At 41.3% G+C, this 22,125-nt stretch overlaps 2 protein-coding genes across 11 annotated transcripts in view; both read right to left on the bottom strand.

Annotated features, from left to right (window-relative positions):
- Positions 1-649, bottom strand: part of LOC115133925 (2-oxoadipate dehydrogenase complex component E1-like) — a 38,121-nt gene extending 37,472 nt beyond the window's left edge. The window contains exon 1 of the mRNA XM_029667358.2: positions 368-649. Within this exon, the coding sequence (XP_029523218.1) occupies positions 368-554 (187 nt within the window). The 5' untranslated portion in view covers positions 555-649. The remainder of the gene's footprint in view (positions 1-367) is intronic.
- Positions 650-4,887: 4,238 nt separating this feature from the next.
- LOC115133926 (CUGBP Elav-like family member 2) overlaps positions 4,888-22,125 on the bottom strand; it is a 55,563-nt gene continuing 38,325 nt past the window's right edge. For 3 of the 10 annotated variants that reach the window (XR_003864274.2, XR_003864280.2, XR_003864281.2), the window contains exons 4-14: positions 19,961-20,009; positions 19,304-19,438; positions 18,243-18,322; positions 16,832-16,993; positions 13,785-13,917; positions 13,107-13,232; positions 12,386-12,544; positions 11,605-11,781; positions 10,843-10,986; positions 10,298-10,476; positions 4,888-9,393 (exon numbers count right to left, since the gene is read on the bottom strand). Coding sequence is in view for 2 of the 10 variants with exons in the window: in XM_029667359.2 (XP_029523219.1) it covers positions 10,349-10,476; positions 10,843-10,986; positions 11,605-11,781; positions 12,386-12,544; positions 13,107-13,232; positions 13,785-13,917; positions 16,832-16,993; positions 18,243-18,322; positions 19,304-19,438; positions 19,961-20,009 (1,293 nt within the window). In the remaining 8 variants the exon portion in view is untranslated. Of the gene's footprint in view, positions 10,477-10,535; positions 10,636-10,842; positions 10,987-11,604; positions 11,782-12,385; positions 12,545-13,106; positions 13,233-13,784; positions 13,918-16,831; positions 16,994-18,242; positions 18,323-19,303; positions 19,439-19,960; positions 20,010-22,125 lie in introns of those variants that run through there. The other 7 variants (XR_003864279.2, XR_003864278.2, XR_003864275.2 and 4 more) reach the window with 7 other exon arrangements.

A 22,125-nucleotide genomic window follows, 5' to 3' on the forward strand; every position in this document is an offset into this window, starting at 1 on the left:
AAACTTGAATGGGTTACTATAGAAATAAATAGAAATGTAATTAACAATATTTTCAATATCAAACTTTATACTCTGCAATACTTTATACAGTAGGTAATACGCTGTAGTCAGGTAGTCATTACCAAGTTATGATGAGGTCTTAACTATGACCAGTAGGCTACATAATATAGCACATAATATACAGGTCACAATTATGACGCAATTGGTTATATGGTGGTCAGAAAAAGACGTAATTCGGGTCAGTAAAAAGTCGGGGGATAAAAACAGTTTGCGACCAGAATAAGACGTCATACGGATGTCTTTTCAACCTGGTTTTGCCCACTGGTAATGTTGTCCAACATGTCCATTATCTGGAAAAACTACTGACCTCGATTGAGTGCAGTGATATACGAGACTGGGTCACTGTGCAACGTCGTGTCCCCCTGGCTTTGTTTGGGTCGGTGACCGTAGACTCCTTTCCGTGTATGATACAGACATCCGACGACCGGTCGAGCGACACTGAGAGGTACTCTGCTGACGCGGTGCAAGTTTTTCAGGAATAGTATCGCTGACATGATTTTAAATGAATAAAATAAGTAAAAAACGACGTAGCTAGTTAATCTAGACCGTTACACACACGACAGAGCAGCAGCCACACTGCTGTGATAGATAGGAGGTGGCACCATACTTCAAGCTGATTGGTTGAGCCGACGGCGTGTTTCGCGGAAGCGCAGAGGTTATATAGTTTAATGTTGAATCAACTAGGGTGCATGTGTAGCCAGCCTGTTGAATCAGATTGTAATGTACTTTCACGTTTATATCACGTATGATTGACGGTCCAGATGATTACAACAACAAGTGCCTCCATCAAACACGCACTGTTGGGTTTGGCCTCGTAAACCTTCCCCATTTTGCTTTAGGCCACTAGAGTGGTGAGGAGGAGTCTACCGTGTATTGATGACATCGACTTCACCATATAACCTTATAAATTGATGGTGAACTGTTGATGGTGAACTGCAGCAGGAGAAAGAATGTTTATTATGGGAAGGGGGTGGAGGCTATTCAGCAGCCTGATTGATGGTCTGAGGGAAGAAACATTTATTGGCCAGTCTTTTCTGATGATCTTCTTGGCCTTCCTGTGACACCTGGTGGTGGTGTCCTGTAGGACAGACAGTGTGCACAAATGGCGCGTTAGGATGCACGTATAGCCTTCAGTAATTTATTCAGCACCCTGAGGTTGACGAGTCGCTGTCGTGGCTTCACTACGGTGTCCGTGTGGTTAGACCATTTCAGCTTTTCTGAGATGTGTACGCCGAGGAATTTGAAGTTATTGACTGTCTCCACGGCGGCCAGGTTGATAAGTATGGTGGCGTGTCCAGCTGGGATCCTCCTGAATTCCACAATCAGCTCCTTTGTTTTGCTAAACGTTGAGGGAGAGGTTGAGGTTGTTCTTGATAACTCAAGTAGATATTTTCTACTTTTTATTTGAATGAAAAACACATGATATATGAGTTGTGGTTTTGTAGGTGATGAGAGATGAGGGAACTGGGTAAGAAACAGTTTTTATTCATTACTATATCCTTATGATTCATACATCAATTTATACTGTATATTAACTGTAGTTACACTTGTCAACAATAGATGGTGACAGTGTATTTGTGTCTCGTTTAACCTACAGTCTGTAGCTGTCTGAGTTGAGCTATGGTTATTACCATTTTGAATCTCTCTTAACTTCCCTGTAGGCGATGATTGGTCAAATGCAGAGCTATGACGAGTAGGTCTAGTCTATAAGGTATTTCCATATTTAAAATATAATTAAAGCGAAAGAAAATTCTGATCACATATACATAGGGTAGCCTACATACATAATATCTTTCTGCAGTCCCCTAATATAGGTTTTCTTCGAGGTAAAAGCTTCTAATCTTTGTCAAGTATGTCAATATCTAATCTAATAGGCATAGCATAACATATTTATCGGCATATGGTAGCCTAATCTTTGAGTAAAAGGGAAAACATAATTTAGGCCTACTTGTATGAGTTTTGTGACACCGCGAGCTCGTAGTCTAACTGGCCGCCAACGCAATTCTTCTGAAAAATCATAATCAATAATATAAACCCGAGGAACTGGGGTAAAGCAACGTTTTTTTCCCAATTAAAAAGTAGCCCTAACTACCTAGACTAATTATTGTAGGCTATAATTTATTAAACTCCAATCATATATATTGATTTTATTCAGTTCAATTCTTCAATTCAGTTGCGTCCCATTCCGTCGGTTCTAAAACACCCACAAGGTGTCCATCTCTCTGTCTCAGGTCCAGCATGGGATAAATTGAGAGAGATTAAGACGTTTCTGACGGATGTCCTGTCAGCGGACCCATGTCACATCCTTCAGCATGTAGACGAGCAGAAACTGGTGACTTTACACGAATACAGGAAGCTGCAAATCTTCAGTAAATCAGCCCCGGAAGATTCTATCATCCGTTTGCTGGATACACACACCAGTAAGGATGGTGAGACCTGCAGTAAATTCCTGGCCCTGCTACAGCAGCCAGACATCAGAACACCTTTCCCCAGACTGAAGAAAAGCAAACGTTTGAGGTGTAATGCACTTCTTTTAAATCATGTTGCAGGTCTGTTTTTAAAAAAGTTTTGTGATTCAACTTCTGTTTTTGTATGTATGTTGATTGTTGTCTATGCTGCACAAATCATTTCTTAATTGGAGCATAATACAGTTTTCTAATCTAACGACAACAGCGACATAGCTCCGGCACCCAGCGACCCCATACGCTGTCCCAACCTCTTCCTCCACAGTCCACACCCCAGGTACAACCATTTTAAAGCATACGTTTCCATACTTTTTTGCACATACAGATTGAATCATGAACTATGTATGCTGTTAGTAGAATTGTACCTAAAAATGTCTGACCATTTTTTGCCCTTGGAAGCCCCAATGAATAGACACGATTATCATTGAGGACATCTTTGGAAACAAGTGTTTTAATGTTTCAGTGTTATCCTCTGCAAATACACTGCACACCTTGCTGTATGATTTTAAACTAAATAAATGCATTTAAAATGTGTAAAGGGTTACACATCAAATAACAAAATGTAAACTAGAGGACTCTTATTGGCCATTGACTAGAGTGAATCTATTGTACAGAACAGCCATAAGAATTTTGAGGCACAACCTTACAGATCAATATATGGTATCTGGGGGGGGGGGGGGGATGACATGGTTATATTATTGTTCTTGTTAGGTTCAAACCTTCCAAAGACGTCGATCACCTGGGGGGGGGGGGGGACTATAAGAAAAATTCCACAGCTTGTGGATACATCTGTGGCGTTTCAGAGTTGAAGACCGGGGACCAGGGACAATCTTTTCAAGCAGTTCCACAGCAAGCGGACAGGCCGATGGACATTCTCATTTTGGAACCAGAGCAACGAAGGCGTTTTTCAGGAGCCGAGAAGAAGGTAAATCAAACAGTGTAATAAGCTTGATCGTGTCTGGTTTATAGTGTAATAAGCTTGATCGTGTCTGGTTTATAGTATAATAAGCTTGATCGTGTCTGGTTTATAGTGTAATAAGCTTGATCGTGTCTGGTTTATAGTGTAATAAGCTTGATCGTGTCTGGTTTATAATGCTGATGTAATATTGACTATCTTTATTCATCTCTTTTTCCAGGTCTTCAGTTAAGCTGAAGGGAATCTCATTTGAGAAACTTGGCATAAACAAGTGCAAAGAAAGCATAAAGTTCAGAAACAAATCCAAATGGACTTTCATGAAAGGCAAAAAGACTACAGAAGGTAGCAAATATAAGAAATATTTTTAATTAAAGATGTTAGACTACTATGTCAGAACACACTCTCTCACTGACAGTGTTGTGGAGTTCATTGTCCTGACCAAAGGGAATTAATGAATTACCTAGCCTACATTATGGAAATAAGTTTTTTATTTGATGTAGCCATTAGAGCTGCACCATGACAGCAATCACCATATCTAAACACTTACAGTAGGCCTACTGCAGCTCACAGGAAATTGAGTAGGTATAGATTGACTGTGTATTAGCCTACAGTTTGTGAAATAACTATTCCAACAACATAGCATGTAGCCTAGTGCCATCTACACATTGCATTTAGCAAAACCAGCGTTTTACCATTCATTGTTATATTATATAACTGTTATTTAGCTTCTTAATGTTTACTTAGTAGCTAGTTCCACCACAAAGCAGCTAATTTACGTTCATGATACTATATAACCTATTAGTAACCGAATACAATTAGAATGTAATAAAAGTTTAGAAATGTGTACTTTTAGACATTAACCCCATTTGGTCCCATTTTTTTTTTTTTGCCCTGTGAAATGGCCACTTCAGTGCAGTCATCATGATCTACAATAACTTGTTTTAAAATAGTCATGTGGTCACCATGGGTACAAAACACATGCCTGCCTCTGGGTCTTTCTGAGCATAGTCGTAAACATAATAGCCTTGTCCAATAGTGTGTGGGCAAACGGTACATCAGTTGTTCATTGCCCTTTATTCAGTAGTACTTAAAACAGAGGTTCTTGCAGTTCAGTAGTTTGTAAACGTCTTGAATACCAAGATATTTGGTGGCATCCTCAGACGATGGGAGTACTTCACCTGCAGGGCTTCTTTTTAAACAAAAACACAATCACTCACAGCCCCACAAATATGTTATGTCCATAGACTACTGTATATTAGTAATAATATAGCAGTAAACTCCAATGATAATAAAAAATAAATCAGCAAATGCTTAGAAACAAAATAAATAAGCAAAGAGAAGGACAATGGAAAGAAACAAGTTAGGAAGACAGACACTGGGGAGTTTGTAAATGTTGTCACGTCACTGGACAGGCACTGGGACTACACAACACACAGACACATTGAATATTAGGGAAAAATGGTTTAATTTTGGAGACAGAGGCAAAGAAACACACCACACATGAACAAACATTTACCAAATAAAACATTGACTGATTTCCAACTACACACCACTGCTTCTATGGGTAATTGAAATATCTACCAACAGGTAAAAGGAAAAAGCCCAGAAACTAAACAAATATTAAACTAAGACATTTATCTATCCATACAAGTTGTCTATAATAAGCCCAGATGGTCATTTATAATAACCATGTGGACAGAGCACAGCACTAACATGAAACTGACCACGATTTTAGAGGATCCCCACCCCCCCCACCCCCCAATATAGAAACAATAACGAAGTGAGGAACATGTAGAAAGCAAGGTAATTAATTCAAAATTAAGGTTATTTATTTAAGAAAAAAAACGTATTAATCAGAAATGTTTTCACTGACAACCACCAAGAAGCCAAACTCAAGACTAGCACATTCAAGGCGAGGGCCTTAGAGAGGACAGACATTTTTTTTTCCAATATATATTTTTTTCTTTAATTATTTCCAATATAAAAAAAGCTTCACTGGTACAAAATACATATGCACAACCAGTATTGTAGAAATTGGAAAGAGCCAGTTTGTCATTTTTTTCAATTTTTTTTTCTTCAAATCCCACCCAAATTTCAAAAGTTTAATTAAAAACAAAATCACTACTGTAAATGTTTTACAGATCAACATGAAGATGGACCGCGACTTTGGCTTTTCTCAAGACAACAAACATCTATCAAATAATTTATGTGGAGAAGAACATGAAGTCCTATCAATTATTAAATCATCAGATAAGAGAAAAAAACGGTACAGAAAAAAAAAAGAGATTTTTTGACCATGACAATATCTAAGCGATGCAAAGCTACCACACTTTGTCAAACAGCACTTCAGAGTATGAGAATAGAAAAAAATGGTGACCAGTGATAGAGATACTGAGAAAAGTCCCAAGGGGCACCCTATTCCCTACATAGTGCACTACTTTTGACCAGATTAATGGGCCCTGGTCAAAAGTAGTGCACTACGCAGGAAATAGGGTGACATTTGGAATTAGTACTAAAAAAAAATGGTTGTGACGGAAGCCCCCGAAGTGAGAGTTTCTAGTTCCTATACCCTGACCCATGTGTGATTTATATTGTGCTTATACTTCAACATTTACGGTAACACTTTACAATACAGTTGTATAACTACCCATTATAATCAATTAAAATATTTACTAACATTTGTTAACAGTTTGTTGTAGCCTACATACCAAATTGTTTAACAAACGGTTATATAGTCCATGTTAACAATGCGACACTACCCAGGTTTTGGTTAACGTGAAAAGGATTACTATTCTATAATCAATTAATCAAAATCAATATACAGTAACTTTACCATTTGACCCGACAACTAGGCATTCATATTATAGCAATACATTGTCTGTGACTGTACCGCAAAGCACTCAACTTTGTCCACTCATTAACAGGATGATTTGTCTTAAAAAAAGAAAAAGGTTTGGGTTGTTCAATGTATGATAATATTCACAAAATTACTTGCCAATGTGTTAAAATTCAGTACAATCACGTACCAGTTCAAGCAATAACATCAAAGTGGGAAACACATCAGCAGGTGATTTAGCCTTAATGACACACTGGTATGTATATTATAAGAAAAGCAAACTGAGCGTTCCTAACTGCAGTAATCTCTAGTCCCTAAACCATGGCCTAATAGCATCTGTGTAGGCAGTTTCTAGATATATGGCACTGAGTGTTGTATATTGGGATAGAAAAACTCACTGCAAAAAGCACATCCCATCTTATTCAACATAAAATAATGTTTATTAGTGGTACCTTGGTAGTTCTGGGAAGTGCCACCAACCCATGCTTCAAAAAAACAAAAACAGATTTGCAAAGAAAACAAAAGAAGTTTACATTGCCTCCAATATTTCTGCTTATAAACAGACAAAACCAAATCGCTACCATTCAACAACAAACACTTCAAAACTTCTCAAGTGCTGCTAGAACTTTCAAGCTAAAAAAACAACAACAAACTGGTGCCATCTTGGGTGATTTGCAAGTAAAAAAAAAATAATTAAAAAACTAACCAAAACTTTTGTGGCTTGTTAATCCCAAGTCTGTTGAGAAAAGGACACCGTAGGCAGTGCTTGGCATCTTCCACACAGAGCTGAATCTCAAACACGAAGGACCCTGAGTTGACGACCCTTGTTCAGCGCCTTCTGGATCGTATTCATAAAGCGCCGTAGAGTAGGTGTGCCGATTTAGGATCAGCTTTAGAGTTTGTATCATATAATGAATAAGATAACATGAACAGGTGGAACCTGATCCTAGACGCTTTGTGAATATGGGACCAGGTACGCATATTTTTGGGGGAACTTTTCTTTGGGGCGGAGAACAACATTGCGGGGGGGCTGGATGTAAATGATTTGCGCTGTCCCATCATCTCTGCAGTACAACTAACAGAAAGTAGGCTGGTCCATTATCAACCCAATAAAGACACTTCTGTTCTGAGTAGTAAACTTTATGCCGAAACATGGAATGCTTGTGTAAACCAACACTTTTGGTGTGGGGGGGGGGGGGGGGGTAGGTTCAACAGTATTAACACAGATTCTGTGTGACCGGTTAAAATGAAAGGAATTTTCTATTTTTTAAATGTTGGATTTCTTATCACCAACAAATATGTTGTGTGTGTGTGTGTGTGTGAGATCTAATAAAAATTCCCCTGTGTGATTTCACGTTCAGGGGCTCCCAGTGTTCTTACTGTCACAGAACAAAGTGTGTGTTGAGAAATTGGGCACTCACATGAAAGCATATTGTAAGAAAGTTCAAAAAAAAATAATAATAATAAAAACTGTGAGTTTGACACATGGGCACTTTAAACAAAAACACCCCGTCTGTCTTCTGTGGTAACAGACATTATCTTGCAATATGAGGCATCCATAAGCAAAAACATCATCAACAAGAAATTCAAACAAAAAAAATCTCAAGACCATAAGAATTTAACACTAAATTTAAACTATTTTCTGTTAATGTAGGAAAAAAAAAAAAAATTTAGTCATATATATTCCCCAAGATGAGACAATGACAATCTACTTAACTGAAAAAAAGTTGCAGAGGTTAAAAATAGCAAATAACCCAGAAAGGAATTCTGACAACACGTGTAAGTATCAATTACATCACCGCTAGTAACGAGTTATTTCTTTTGAAAGGCTGTGTTGTTGACCCCCCCCCCAACCCATTTAAAAACATATACACTTAGACCCTAGATGACATTACAACATAATCTACAAAAAGAACCCCAAAGTTAACCTGGGTTTCTGTTTTACTTAGCTTTAAACTTCTATAGATTCAATGGTATAAAATATAGGTAATCTAAGTGTGCATTTAAACCACAGATTGTCTATTTGTGAATCATTTCTAAAAAAAGTTCAGACTCGTAGTAGGTAGTAATTTCCCCTAGTAGTCAAGAGCAAATCTACCTCCGTTGTGCCGTCAAATATTTTTGAAAAAAATTATAAAACAAAAATAGGCAAATACACAATCATTAAATGAAAGCCAAGAGTCTTTTTTTATATATTTTTTAAACAGCCTTGGTGACAATTGAAAATGTGAAAAACCTAACAGAGCACTGAGGGGCAATTCTGGTTGATATTCAGACTAGTTTTTATAAGTGTTGCGAGTCGAGTGGTCTTAGGGTGCGGTCTAAAATGGTACCCGGTTCCCTACATAGTGCACTAATTTTGACTAGAGCTCAAGGCCCGGGTAAAAAGTAGTGAACGTACATAGGAGACGGGGGTGCCATTTTGGACACAGCATTATTTTGCTGTTTCAGAAGCAGACATATTGCTAATGGCACAAAGTAGCACATCGCTGTGCTAGTCCCTGTATTCAAACTTTCAAGTGAACTTTATACTGAGAGAGAAGAGGTAAAAAAAAAAGAAACAAGCAACAGAAACAAGCAAATTACAAAACAACAAAAATAACAATCCCACAGGCTTTTAAAACAAGTTTTTTTTTTTTTTTTTTTTGCGCATTTGCAGAAAATGTACAAAAACAAAGTATTTTTTAAATGAAATGAGCTCAGGTAAGATTTCACATTGATTTTGCTTGACCGACCTCCCCTCACATTTTATATAGGAACAAAGAAAAACGAAGTTGCATGCAAAAAAACAGCTATGTTTCCAAAATGGCAGCCTCTTCCCTATATATAGTGCAGTAACTTGCACTGGTCAAAAAGGCTCTGGGTAGAAACAGTGCACCATATAGGGAGCAGGGTGCCATTTTGGATACACCCAATCATGTTGAGCTAAGGTCAAATGTCATAGGTCAAAGGTCAGCGGGGTGTGTGCCCAGGTAGCCTATTGGTCAGGCGAGCTTTTGAGACAATGGTGGGAGGATGAGGAGGAGTAGCCGGGAGGAAGAGGAGTTTGGAGTCGGTTTTCAACACCATGAGGACATGCTAGGCTAACGATGAGCAAACAGGCATGAAGATTTGTTCTAAAAAAAGGGAAGAAAAAACACGGAGAGAGAGATGTAGAGAGGAGAGAGAAAGAGAGGAGAGAAAGAGAAGTTAGACAGAGCCACAGCACAATAACCTTTCAACCATGAGGCACAATCAACCAACTGCCAGTCACCACACATAACATAACTGCAAATCAGGAACAAGCTTTCCCCACACACAGAACAATACACAGGTTTGACACAGGAAATGACATCACTAGATGTATGGTAGACTAAGACATACACGGATCCATCTCCAACCAGTCAGTCCCTTTAGGGAAGACTTGGACAGATGGATGGAATGATTGGAAGAATTTGAGAGAGAGGAGAGCAGAGGTAGCCCCAGCAGCTTGACGGACTTGATGGATTAGATTGAGAAAGAGGGAGAGAAAAGGTGGAAGCAGAGAGAGAACATAAAAGGGAGCTTCACATACAGATCAATGCGACAGAATGAAGACCAAGAGCTTTGACAGTAACAAGCGTGTCTGATCCTTAGTCGACCTGTATTTAAAAAAAAAAAAAACTTTGTAGAGGTAATGAAATGGTATGGAAATAATTAAATCTGATGCTCCCTCTTATAGCAGTCGACACAGAGGACCCCCTTGAACATTGGCTCCATTGATAGCTATAAATAAATCATAAATTTAAAAACAAAATAACTTTATACGACTTTTAAAAATGACATGAAACTGTAAGGAATGGATGGTGTACTAAACGCGTAAAGAGATAAGATCGTAACTGTTAAGAGAATAATAAATCGACGACGCAAGCGGTGAGAGTTGGTGTGACACCAACAGCACCATTCAGCCACACCCCAGTGAAATAAGTCTCTGCTGTGTTGATCGGATGGCCTCGGCTCTAGTTGTGGGTTGGCTAGCTGGTTGGGCAGACTTAGACTTACCCTAGCAGTGCTAACACAGAGCCAGGGGGAAGGCCCCTGCCCTGGGTACGATCAGTAGGGTTTGCTGTCATTCTTGGAGCGCTTCAGCTGCACCTTGAGCCTCTTCATGCCGATCTGGAAGCCGTTCATGGCCTGGATGGCGGCCTGCGCAGACACTGGATTGTCGTAGCTGACGAACCCTGAGGAAGGGATGAGGGAAAGATAAATACTAGATTGTCGTAGCTGACGAACCCTGAGGAAGGGATGAGGGAAAGATAAATACTAGATTGACGTAGCTGACGAACCCTGAGGAAGGGATGAGGGAAAGATAAATACTAGATTGACGTAGCTGACGAACCCTGAGGAATGGAGAATACTAGTAAACAGCCATTAAAAAAAGTTATATTTCATATATAACCAACAATGCAAAAAGAAAGTTGGCGAGAGAGAAGTTTGTGGTAAGTCATAAAACATTGATCTATGCATTTTAGAATTGGAGCAACACATTATTTTACGATGGCCATCTCCTTGCTCATGTTTAGGGGGTAGAAGACGATCATACATACCGAAGCACTTGCTCAGATTGGTCTGTTTGTCAATGAAGACTTTGGCAGAGACAACGTTTCCGAAAGGCATGAACATCTGAAGGACATCCTGGTCTCCAAACTCCTGGGGCAGGTGATAGATGAACAGGTTAGCCCCCTCAGGACCTGTGGGAAGAGATGGAAAGAGAGAGATGTGAGAAAGGTAGACTAAGGTCAACGGAAGAAACATTTTTACAGATCAAGAAACACCAACGTGGCCATCAGACCGACCTGGGTTCAAAACAGTATTTAAAATCTTTCCAATACTCAATCTGTGCTTGATTGAGCTCGCTTGGGACAATGGAATAGTCCCAAAAGTGAAAAGCCTGCCCATCTGCCAATCAAGGGTTCCCTGGTAAAATCTCCCCTCTGTACAGATCTAGGATCAGCTTCCCGTCCCCCAATCCTAACCGTAACCATTATTGGGGGCAAAACTGACCCAAGATTAAAGTTTAGGGGTTAACTTACAATATTGTGGCAGTCTCAAGCAACTACTCAAAGTATTTGAAAGAAAGACAATACTACCGGAACAAAAGACCAAAAGACAGTATGAAAATGTAAGTACTCACTACTTATAAGTTGCTCTGGATAACAATGTCTGCTAAATGACCACAATGTAAAATGTTTTTTACATTTTTTAAAATCATATCCAATAACCTCAATCAACCATATGGGCTGACAAGAGACTAGTTGACACAAAGGATCAAAACAATATTGGTAAATGGTGTGTGGCCTGAGACCCACCCTCCTTCTGGCTCCCGCCGGCTGCACCCTGCAGCAGGGACTGGCTGTAGAGGGAAGGCAGGGCGGAAGCAGTGTACTGCTGCATCCCTGAGTAAGCCTGGGTCAGGGCATCCATGGAGCTCGCTCCAGAGCCATTAGCCATCGAGGCCCCCAGGCCCCCGTTCATAGCAGCCATACCTAACACAGTAGACGGAAACATAGAATTTATTTGACAATTCAAAAAAATATGTATTCACTTGCGTGGATGTAATCTAACAGCCAGAGAGGCTTCGACACCTACAGTCCTCTCTACCGTACAGTAGGGCCGGAACGATACCAGTATCGTGATAACCTTTACTATCGTGGCAAGGAAACAAAATAAGAAGCAGATTTGACTTCTTTAGATAAAAAGCCCTAATGTTGGAAACAAACATCATTATGTTGTCATCCAGTCACATGCATTTATTTTCCCAGCTAATAGAACAGTAAGTGACCAAAGAGCTGTCTGCTTCATGTTTTCCATGGGGAAAAATAATTGTGCAATACCGGTATGGTCCGGGGCCTACCATACATGTAGTCATACATTTCAGATTCAATGAGGACTATAGTGGCTAGGTTCCCAGACACTAGCCTAGTCCTGGACAATTTATGGAGATTCTCCAAAGCCAGGACCAGGCAATCTGTGTCCATGAAACCAACCAGATACCTGAAGAACATCAACAGAATGAAGGTATGATTTGAAAGATAGAAAACAAAAGGGTTGAAGAAAAGGTAGTAACGTCTTTTTTGGTACAGTACTCACTGAGGGCATACTCACCGCTGACTCCCCCAGTGAGGGCGTTGAGGTTGTTGAGGCCCATGGAGGCACCCGTCAGACCGCCGCCAAGGCCCTGGGTCAGGCCCAGAGAGGCCAGGGTGTTCATGGCTGCACCCGCGCTGGAACCTGCAGTCTGGCCTGCTGCTGGGGAGAGATCACCAGTAGGTAAAACGAGACTCACTCACTACAAAAAACTAAATCTATCAACTCAACTGATTAACTCACATAGTCGTAAATAAATTAAAGATAACAAAAAGCAAATAAACTACTGCGTATAGCAGGGCTCCTCAATAGGCAAGCCTGGTGATTTTATTTGGGCGGCCAATTTTTATTTTATGATAATTTTCGTTGTTGGACAGAAGACTAATAATCACCAGGAAATAACCTTAAAGTGATTTTATTTGAGGAAATCAGTTGAAGTACTCCCGCATAACTAGAGAGGCATATCTGATCGTATCCCAATGTAATGAAGGTTGGAAATTATTCTGTTTTTGTCAAATACTATATCCGTTTGGGATCGACGTGTACAAATGATTTATAACTAGTTACGGCCCCCCCGACCATCCGCTGGAGGATAGAACCCAGGCAAGACGAAGGGACTTGTAGCTGTAATCTTTTTGGGGTCTGGCGACTTTTGAAAACAAAAGTCATGAGAGAAAGGGTTTGAACCTGGACGTAAAAAGGAAAAGTGGTGTACCATATTTACCTGAGTTATAGAGATTACCTAAAGCGCCGTTGGCTGACAGGGTGTTGGTGGAGCCGCCTGAGTTTTGGGCTGCAGAGGCGGCAGCTGCTAATGTGGCCAGGTTCTGCAGCTGCAGCTGGTTCACACCTGGAAGAGGAGACAGAGCGGGGAAGTGTATTATTAACATCGACATTATAAAAAGTAATATTGTCATGATCAGCTAACATGGCTGGAACATGGGAGGAGAGATAAGGGCTATACCCCGATAAATATAACTAAGAACAGATTCCTATTTGCAATGACAACCGAGAGGGGGAAATGCTGCATCAGCTGTCCTTATGGGAGACCAGAAGAGCGGAATCATCAGCTTACAGAAGGAGATGGCAACAAGCAGACTTCATATTATTGACATATAACAGGAAAACAAGTGACCCTAGCACACTGCCTTGAGGCACTCCAAAGGTGATTGATATTCAACCCTTTAAGTTTGTCCCCCAGCAGACTTATGTCTCCTACAATAGCTACTCTGATTAATCTTCCCAACGATGATCTCATTCAAGGATAATGTGATGTCAGTGGTTGTGAAACTATGTCGGAGTGAAGTGCTGAGTCAGAAGGTTATTTACATAAACAGTTGTCTGTTTCTTCAAGTGGGTTGAAGTTATGGGGGGACATGAACACGGACAGTGAGTGACTCACCTCCTAGTCTCTGCATGCCACCAAAACTACTCTGGTTACCAAAACTCTGGTTACCAAAAGTACTCTGGTTGCCAAAAGTACTCTGGTTGCCAAAAGTACTCTGGTTACTGGTAGCCGTCGCCTGTTGGAGCAACTGTAAAACAAAGCGAAAGAAAGTTTTAGAACAATAGAGCAAAGGAGAGACTTGTGCACTTTCTCAATTAGTTCAGGCTTTGTGATTCCTCGCGTCCTCAAACCTCACTGGAGGAGAAGGTCCGAGAGGGCCCTCGGATCTTCTCCTCAAATACGGTTTAAGAAATAAGGCTAGGAGAGATGACAAGAACCCGAGGAAAAACAAAATGAGAAGGAGTCCATTACATCAATGCCATGCCAACAATGATAAAAATGTGTGTATATTTATTAAAAAGTATGTTGATGGTTTACATTTACTGTCAGGTAATGTGGCCTCCCAGGTTAACCTTTTTGGGATAGGGGGCAGCATTTTCACTTTTGGATGAATAGTGTGCCCAGAGTGAACTGCCTCCGACTCTGTCCCAGATGCTAATATATGCATATTATTATTAGTATTGGATAGAAAACTGAATTTTCTAAAAACTGTTTGAATGATGTGTGTATAACAGAACTCATATATGGCAGGCAAAAACCTGAGAAAAATCCAACCAGGAAGTGGGAAATCTGAGGCTTGTAGTTTTTCAACTCAGCCCCCATTGAAGATACAGGGTGATATCAGTTATGTCACTTCCCAAGGATTCCACTAGATGTCAACAGTATTTAGAACCTGTTTTGAGGATTCGACTCTAAAGGAGGGGCTCATAAGGGCTCTTTGTTTGAGTGGTCTGGCAGAGTGCCACAGCCTCGGTCTGGCACGCTCACGTGAAAGGTAGCTACGTTCCACTTCATTTGTACAGACAAAGGAATTGTCCGGGTGGAACATTAATGAAGTTTTATGTTAAAAACATCCTAAAGATTGATTCCATACTTAGGTTGGCATGTTTCTACGGGAACTTTTTGAACTTTTCGTCCGACGTTCGGCGTGACCTGAACGCGCTTTTGGATTTGTTTACCAAACGCCCTAACAAAAGAAGATATTTGGACATAACGGATGGACATTATCGAACAAATCAAAACATTTATGGTGGAACTGGAATTCCTGGGAGTGCATTCTGATGAAGATCAAAGGTAAGTGAATATTTAAAATGCTATTTCTGAGTAATGTTGACTACCCAATATGGCGGTATCTTTTTGGCTGCTTTGTTGTCCGAATGCTGTACTCAGATTATTGCATGGTTTGCTTTCTCCGTAAAGTTTTTTTATTTTTATTATCTGACACAGCGGTTGCATTAAGGAGCAGTTTATCTAAAGTTCCATGTATAATAGTCGTAGCTTTATCAATGTTTATGATGAGTATTTCTGTAAATTGATGTGGCTCTCTGCAATATCACCGCATGTTTTAGAACTACTGAACATAACGCGCCAATGTAAACTCAGATTTAAAAAAAATACAAATATGAACTTAAACAAAAACTACATGTATTTTGTAACATGAAGTCCTATGAGTGTCATCAGATGAAGATCAAAGGTTAGTGATTAATTTTATCTATTTCTGCTTTTTGTGACTCCTCTCTTTGGCTGGAAAAAATGGCTGTGTTTTTCTGTAGCTTGGTGGTGACCTAACAATCATTTGTGGTGCTTTCGCTGTAAATCCTTTTTGAAATTAGACACTGTGGATGGATTAACGAGAATTGTATCTTTAAAATGGTGTGAAATACTTGTATGCTTGAGGAATTTTAATTATGAGATTTTTGTTTTGAATTTGGTGCCCTGCACTTCCACTGGCTGTTAATATAGTGTACTACGGAGTATTAAGCAGCGTTGGGATCGGGATCAATTCCATTTCAATTCAGGAAGTACACTGAAATTCCAATTTTCCTCAATGCTTTTTTCAATGAGGAAAAAATGGAATTGGAATTTGGTTTACTTTCTGAATTGACCCCAAACCTGGTATTAACCTTTTACGACTAGGGGGCAATATTTAAATTTTGGGATAAAAAAAACGTTCCAGTTTTAAACAGGATATTTTGTCACGACAAGACTATGCATATAATGGACAGCTTTGGATAGAAAATAGTCTGACGTTTCCAAAACTGCAAAGATATTGTCTGAGTGCAACAGAACTGATGTTACAGGCGAAACCCAGATAAAAATCCAATCAGGAAGTGCCGCATTTTTTAAAAACCGCTTCATGCCAATGACTCCTTATATGGCTGTGAATGGGCTACGAATGAGCTTACGCTTTCTACGTATTCCCCACGGTGTCTACAGCATTGTGACATCTTTTTACGCATTTATGTTGAAGAATAGCCATAAGGGACCACATTGAGCAAGTGGTCATATGATGGCTCCCGCAGAAAATCTTGCGTATAGTACTGAGGTAGCCATTTTTCCAATCGCTTCTTATGAGAAACCAATTGTCCCGACGGATATATTATCGAATAGATATGTTAAAAACACCTTGAGGATTGATTCTAAACAACGTTTGCCATGTTTGTTGATATTATGGAGCTAATTTGGAAAAAAGTTTGGCGTTGTAGTGACTGCATTTTCCGGTCGATTTCTCAGCCAAACGTGACAAACAAACGGGAGCTATTTCGCCTACAAAAATTATCTTTATGGAAAAAAGGAACATTTGCTATCTAACTGGGAGTCTCCTGAGTGAAAACATCAGAAGTTCTTCAAAGGTAAATGATTTAATTTGATTGCTTTTCTTATTTTCGTGAAAATGTTGCCTGCTGCCAGCAGGGCCTAGCATAGCATTATGCCATGATAAATACTTATACAAATGCTTGTCTAGCGTTGGCTGTAAAGCATATTTTGAAAATCTGAGATGACAGTGTGATTAACAAAAGGCTAAGCTGTGTCTCAATATATTTCATTTGTGATTTTCATGAATAGGAAGATTTATGTCCGCTATGCTAATTCGTTTGAGGCTATGATTACGCTCCCGGATCCGGGTTTGAGAGTCACAAGAAGTTATAAGGTGTACTTACGGCTAAGTACTGTGGCGTGAGGCCTCCCAACCCTGCCAGATTTCCCCAGGTGGAGGCGCTGTTGAGCTGCTGCATCTGTTGGGCCATCTGCTGCTGCAGGCGCCGCTGCTCCTTGTCCCTCTGAGTGTCCGCAAACTTACACACCATGGGAGAAGTGCAGCCCTGTGGGGGGGTAGATGTCACCCAGTGAAATTCACATCCAGAAACACCATCACTATAACAGAGTAAAATCTGCAAGGCCATTTGTCAGGAATCCATTTTAGGGGATGGACTACATCCTGTGGTAATCTGAAATATAGTTATTTAAATAAGTTGCCAAAATGTTGCATTCAAATAGTAAACAGAGATGGAACACTGCCATGCATGACAAAGCCAGGCAACATTCCACAGACAGACCCAGGAAGGGATCGTGTTCACAGACAGACACAGACCCAGGAAGGGATCGTGTTCACAGACAGACAATTACACTTTGTAACACTGAAGGATATGGCTCAAAATGACTATTGGGCTAAACGAGAGGGACTGAGGCGGAGGAGAGTCGACTTCTCACACACATGTGTACTTCCAAGTCGAGACATTACTAGATAAAACATTGTGTCACAACAAAAGGCATACATAAGACAGCACTGCGTTCCTCTGTAACAGACAGACATTACAAGCCAGATATTGACGTATCACTGGAGAGACCAGACGTAGACATGCGGAAGGTATCTGTGTTAGAGTGCCAGATGAGGGGACCAGGCTTGATCGGGAATATGACTTTCTACACTAGTAGCAGCTCCAATAGCACCAGGGGGTAACAGACAGTAAAGGGACAACCAGGGTTGTAAATTTCCTGGAAACGTTCCCAAAGTCCCCAAAAATCCCAGTCAGAGGATATGCAGAATCAAAAGGGAAACCCCTTCCACTGTGATTTCTAGAAAACATGGGAATTTTAAAAAAGGGTTCCAGAATTTCACAGCAACCCTAAGGCTGCCACCATTAGCAGAGCCTAGTTCTAATCTCTGAGGCTCAGAGATGAGCTAGATTTAATGAGTTGTTCCTAATTAGGGATCGGTTGGACGCTTCACTAGGGAGCAGCTGACATGTTGACCGTCACAATACTTCTGCTCCAGTTCCTAAGCACTGAACTGACTCAACAGGAATACCGGCCCCTGTTTTGAACAGATTTAGTGGGACAAATACTCTAATAAGGTAGCCTATATTTCAGTTAAACGCCCTATTCGATAGAGGGGAGGCTAATGTTCTACCATGTAAAACCTTGGTAAATACTGATCTAAGAGATTGAATGGTGCTTTGTAACATGACCAGTCACATTATCAATCATATTTTGTGGGACATTATGGATTCATTAGGCTTCCTCTAAAACAGATTTTAAAAAAAGGTAAATATGTGCTGAGGGGTACAGTACCTCCATTGTCTGAGAATGATGCAGGGATTTGATTGCATTCGCAGCCTGAGCCCTGGTAGAAAATGTGATAAACGCACAGCCTGTAGGGGGGGAAGGGAGAGGGAACAAGAGGGGGAGGGAGGGACAAAGAAGAAACAAAACCAGACACACACACACAAAAAAAAAAAAAAAAAAAGGTATTTGGACAGGTCGTTATGAAACATTACATATTACAGTAACACCATAGCAGAATGAACGGTACTCCAAGCACACCGACAGAAGGGACCGTTCTCACTGGTTAGTACATGGAAGAAACAACAACGACGACGACAGTCACAACAATCACATGAGCACAGTAACGTAACAGTAACAGACGTATTATATCACAATTAAGAGAAGCTGAGGATGGGGGCGACATGGATGTGGTGAGAGGGTGGATGTGATAACGGATAGGGATGACGTAAATTAATAGATCTGTGTAAAAAAAAAAAAAATGGCATGGCAACATCACATGCTACAATGACAGACACTCAACATGGCTACCATCTAGCCACAGGGTGCAGTGACAGTTTGAGCTCTGCATGTTCTGCTCTGCCTTCAGCTCATTGGCTTTTATGGCGTCTTCTGCGGCACAGACAGACAGGAGTAATCCCAGCCTTTGTGGAGCATAGTGGGGGCGGTGCAGTACTCTGTGTGTGTGTGTCCTGCCTGCCAGCTGAGCCCGGCCCAGAACACCAGCAGCTAGGGGTTGCCATGGCGACAGCCGGGACTATTGTTATAGGCGGTGGTGCGGCCCCCTCACTCTGCGGGGGGGTACGGACCTGGTGGTACGGGGGGGCATTTAAAGAGGAAGCCACTACCATTATACCTAACCAATCAGATTTGTATCCAAAGTACATAGCAGTACATTTGACATGCATATATTTTGACTACGTGCATTGATGTTTCCTTTGCGGGAATTGAACCCAAGACCTCTGGGTGTTAATATCCCCACACTCTTACCAACTCGTTCACTGAACACAGGACCACTTGGTATAAAAAGGAAGCGTGGAGAGTGACACCCCGAGTTACCCACAACCCACCTCTGCTCAGACCGTCGGGTCCACGGAGAATTCGGCATTCCTCTATCTGGCCGAAAGCAGAGAACATCAGCCGAACCTCATTCTCGCCGTATTTCTTCGTCACCATTCCGATAAAGAGTTTCCTATCTTCCACCGCTGAAATGGAGATGTAAAACAATCGTTGATATAATCATTGAACTAAACTGAAAACGCACTCTGTCCTGGCCACCCATTTTGGCACACCGGGCAGGATAATAGAAATGCTCAGTTATTTGAAAGATTTAAAATAGTATTTGAATGCAGGTAGGCCTGCACTCTGTTCATCTCTGCACAGACACTGAACATAGACACCAGTCATTGTACAACACACAAATACATCTTTTATATGTATTAAACAAATATATAAGTCCCCTTTATTTTTTTAGGTCACCCCCTTGTAATTTCCACTCTGGGATTTCATGGTAGAAGACATTAGCTGTGTTCTGTTCTCAGGTTGCCCCCCCAAATAGAAACCTATTACCTATTTATTCCCTATGGGCCCTGGTCATAAGTAGTGCAGTGCATAAGGAATAGGGTTCTATTTGAGACACAGCCCCACTCTATTTAACCGGTCAGAAGTCATGTTTTGCTTACGAACTTCAGCCAGTGCCACGGCGTCTCTGCGGTGATGTCACTCACCGTTTGTTTTCTCGCTGTCGGCGGGTTTCATCTGGATGGGATGATGCATCTGCGAAGAGAACACGGAAGAAACATGTTTATCACGCCATCAACACGCCTGTCACCACAATCACAACGGCGCCAACAACCGTTAGTTCCCAACGACGAACAGACCGGGTGCCGCTTGGCTGATGATTCCTCCTTGGCTCTCAATTGTTTAAAAACCTGTCCTCTCCCAGCCTCCTTCTCTCCACCGGAACGGATCTGGTCAGGTGAAAGCCAGCCTAACGATGAGCTTGATTCCGTCATATTGTTTTCACAGGGTTCGTCAAGTCTTTCCCAAACAGTACAGATGAAGGGAGGGTGACAGACTGACAATTTAGAAACAACCCATGTTGCCCTCTTGCCGGTTTATTTCCCCCTCGTCCTTTTCTTCCACCGTGTCTCCATTGTTCGCTCTCCAACCCCATCATCTCCAACACTCCAGTCAGCTATGGAAGTGGATATGTCCACTGGCTAGAGGTGGGGCTCAAATCCTCAGATCCAATTTATTTTGGGGGGGAATGTGAACATCCGTTCAGGATTCATTTCACTTCACAAGTGTTGGTCTCCTCTGGTCTGCTTCTAAAAATGTTTACTGGCATTTTAAAGTGAATGGAACGCTAACTAAAACACCATCCATTTCCACTAGCATTGCTAACACTCTCCAAAAAATGAGCGCCATAGCTCAAGCTTCCAACAAGAAGCTGGTAGAAAATCCAATCAGTCTCCAAATTACATATTTCCACCTGCAACTTATTTCCCCTGGCAATTCCATTAGATCCTCCAATACGCTGTGGGAGAAGTGGATCTGAAGAGTTAGCCTCTTGGATTAGCAATCTACACCTGCTATGTCGGCCCAGAGACAGCAGGAAAGGGAATTGAAGGAATATATAGCATAGTGAGTCAATTTTAACTAAGGGGAATAGAAATATGAGTGACGTTGCAAGGTTTCAAGTTAAGTTTATTTGTCATGGGAAATGGATTGGATTTCTTACTCGAGCAAAGCTTTCAATATCAAAGCAAAACACACAGGGGAGGATAGGCTGGCTGTAGGAAATGTGTTATTTTTCTAGAGAAGGGACCATGAGAAACATGTCTAGGCTTTTAAGTTTAAAAATGTGTTCACTGTGTATTGATGACAATTTTACTCCCTCGCTTGAGCACTCATGATAAAAACAAAGGGCAGTCATGCGGTTATGTTTTTTTTTATTTATGAGAGGAAAGGGAACTAAGATAAATCGACAGATGGCCCTCTCAGTATGAGGACCGGCGTCACTCACCAAGAAGAGGAAGGCACAGAGTCAGTGGGACAGGCAGGCCTACCTGCATTCAAATACTATTTGAAATCTTTCAAATAACTGAGCATTTCCATTAGCCTGCCCGGTGTGCCAAAATGGGTGGCCAGGACAGGTTTTGCAGGTTGGTTCCATTGCAACAAGCTCAAGAACAGCTCAACTATTTGAAATGGTTTTAAATAGTACTTGAACCCAGGTCTAGCGACCGACAGGGAGGCAAGCTTTTCCACTGACATGCCATGGGACTCCAGTCAATGCCAGGAGCAGCATGACTGGCTGGCTGGCTGAGGTAAGGAGCAGCATGACTGGCTGGCTGGCTGAGGTAAGGAGCAGCATGACTGACTGGCTGGCTGAGGTAAGGAGCAGCATGACTGACTGGCTGGCTGAGGTAAGGAGCAGCATGACTGACTGGCTGGCTGAGGTAAGGAGCAGCATGACTGGCTGGCTGAGGTAAGGAGCAGCATGACTGACTGGCTGGCTGAGGTGGCTGAGGGGAGCATGACATGACTGACTGACTGGCTGAGGTAAGGAGCAGCATGACTGGCTGGCTGAGGTAAGGAGCAGCATGACTGGCTGGCTGAGGTAAGGAGCAGCATGACTGGCTGGCTGAGGTAAGGAGCAGCATGACTGGCTGGCTGAGGTAAGGAGCAGCATGACTGGCTGGCTGAGGTAAGGAGCAGCATGACTGGCTGGCTGGCTGAGCGATGGCTAGATGAACAAGAGGTTAAGCTTTAAGTTGGTGTATTACCCTTGTGAATGTATGGAAGTTAAATATTTCCCAAAAATATTTTTGAATTTCGCGCTCTGCCATTTCAGCAATTGTTGTCTTAAGCCTTAAATTAAGGAACT

The sequence above is a fragment of the Oncorhynchus nerka genome, linkage group LG9a (genome assembly GCF_034236695.1).
Source record: "Oncorhynchus nerka isolate Pitt River linkage group LG9a, Oner_Uvic_2.0, whole genome shotgun sequence".
NCBI lineage: Eukaryota > Metazoa > Chordata > Actinopteri > Salmoniformes > Salmonidae > Oncorhynchus > Oncorhynchus nerka.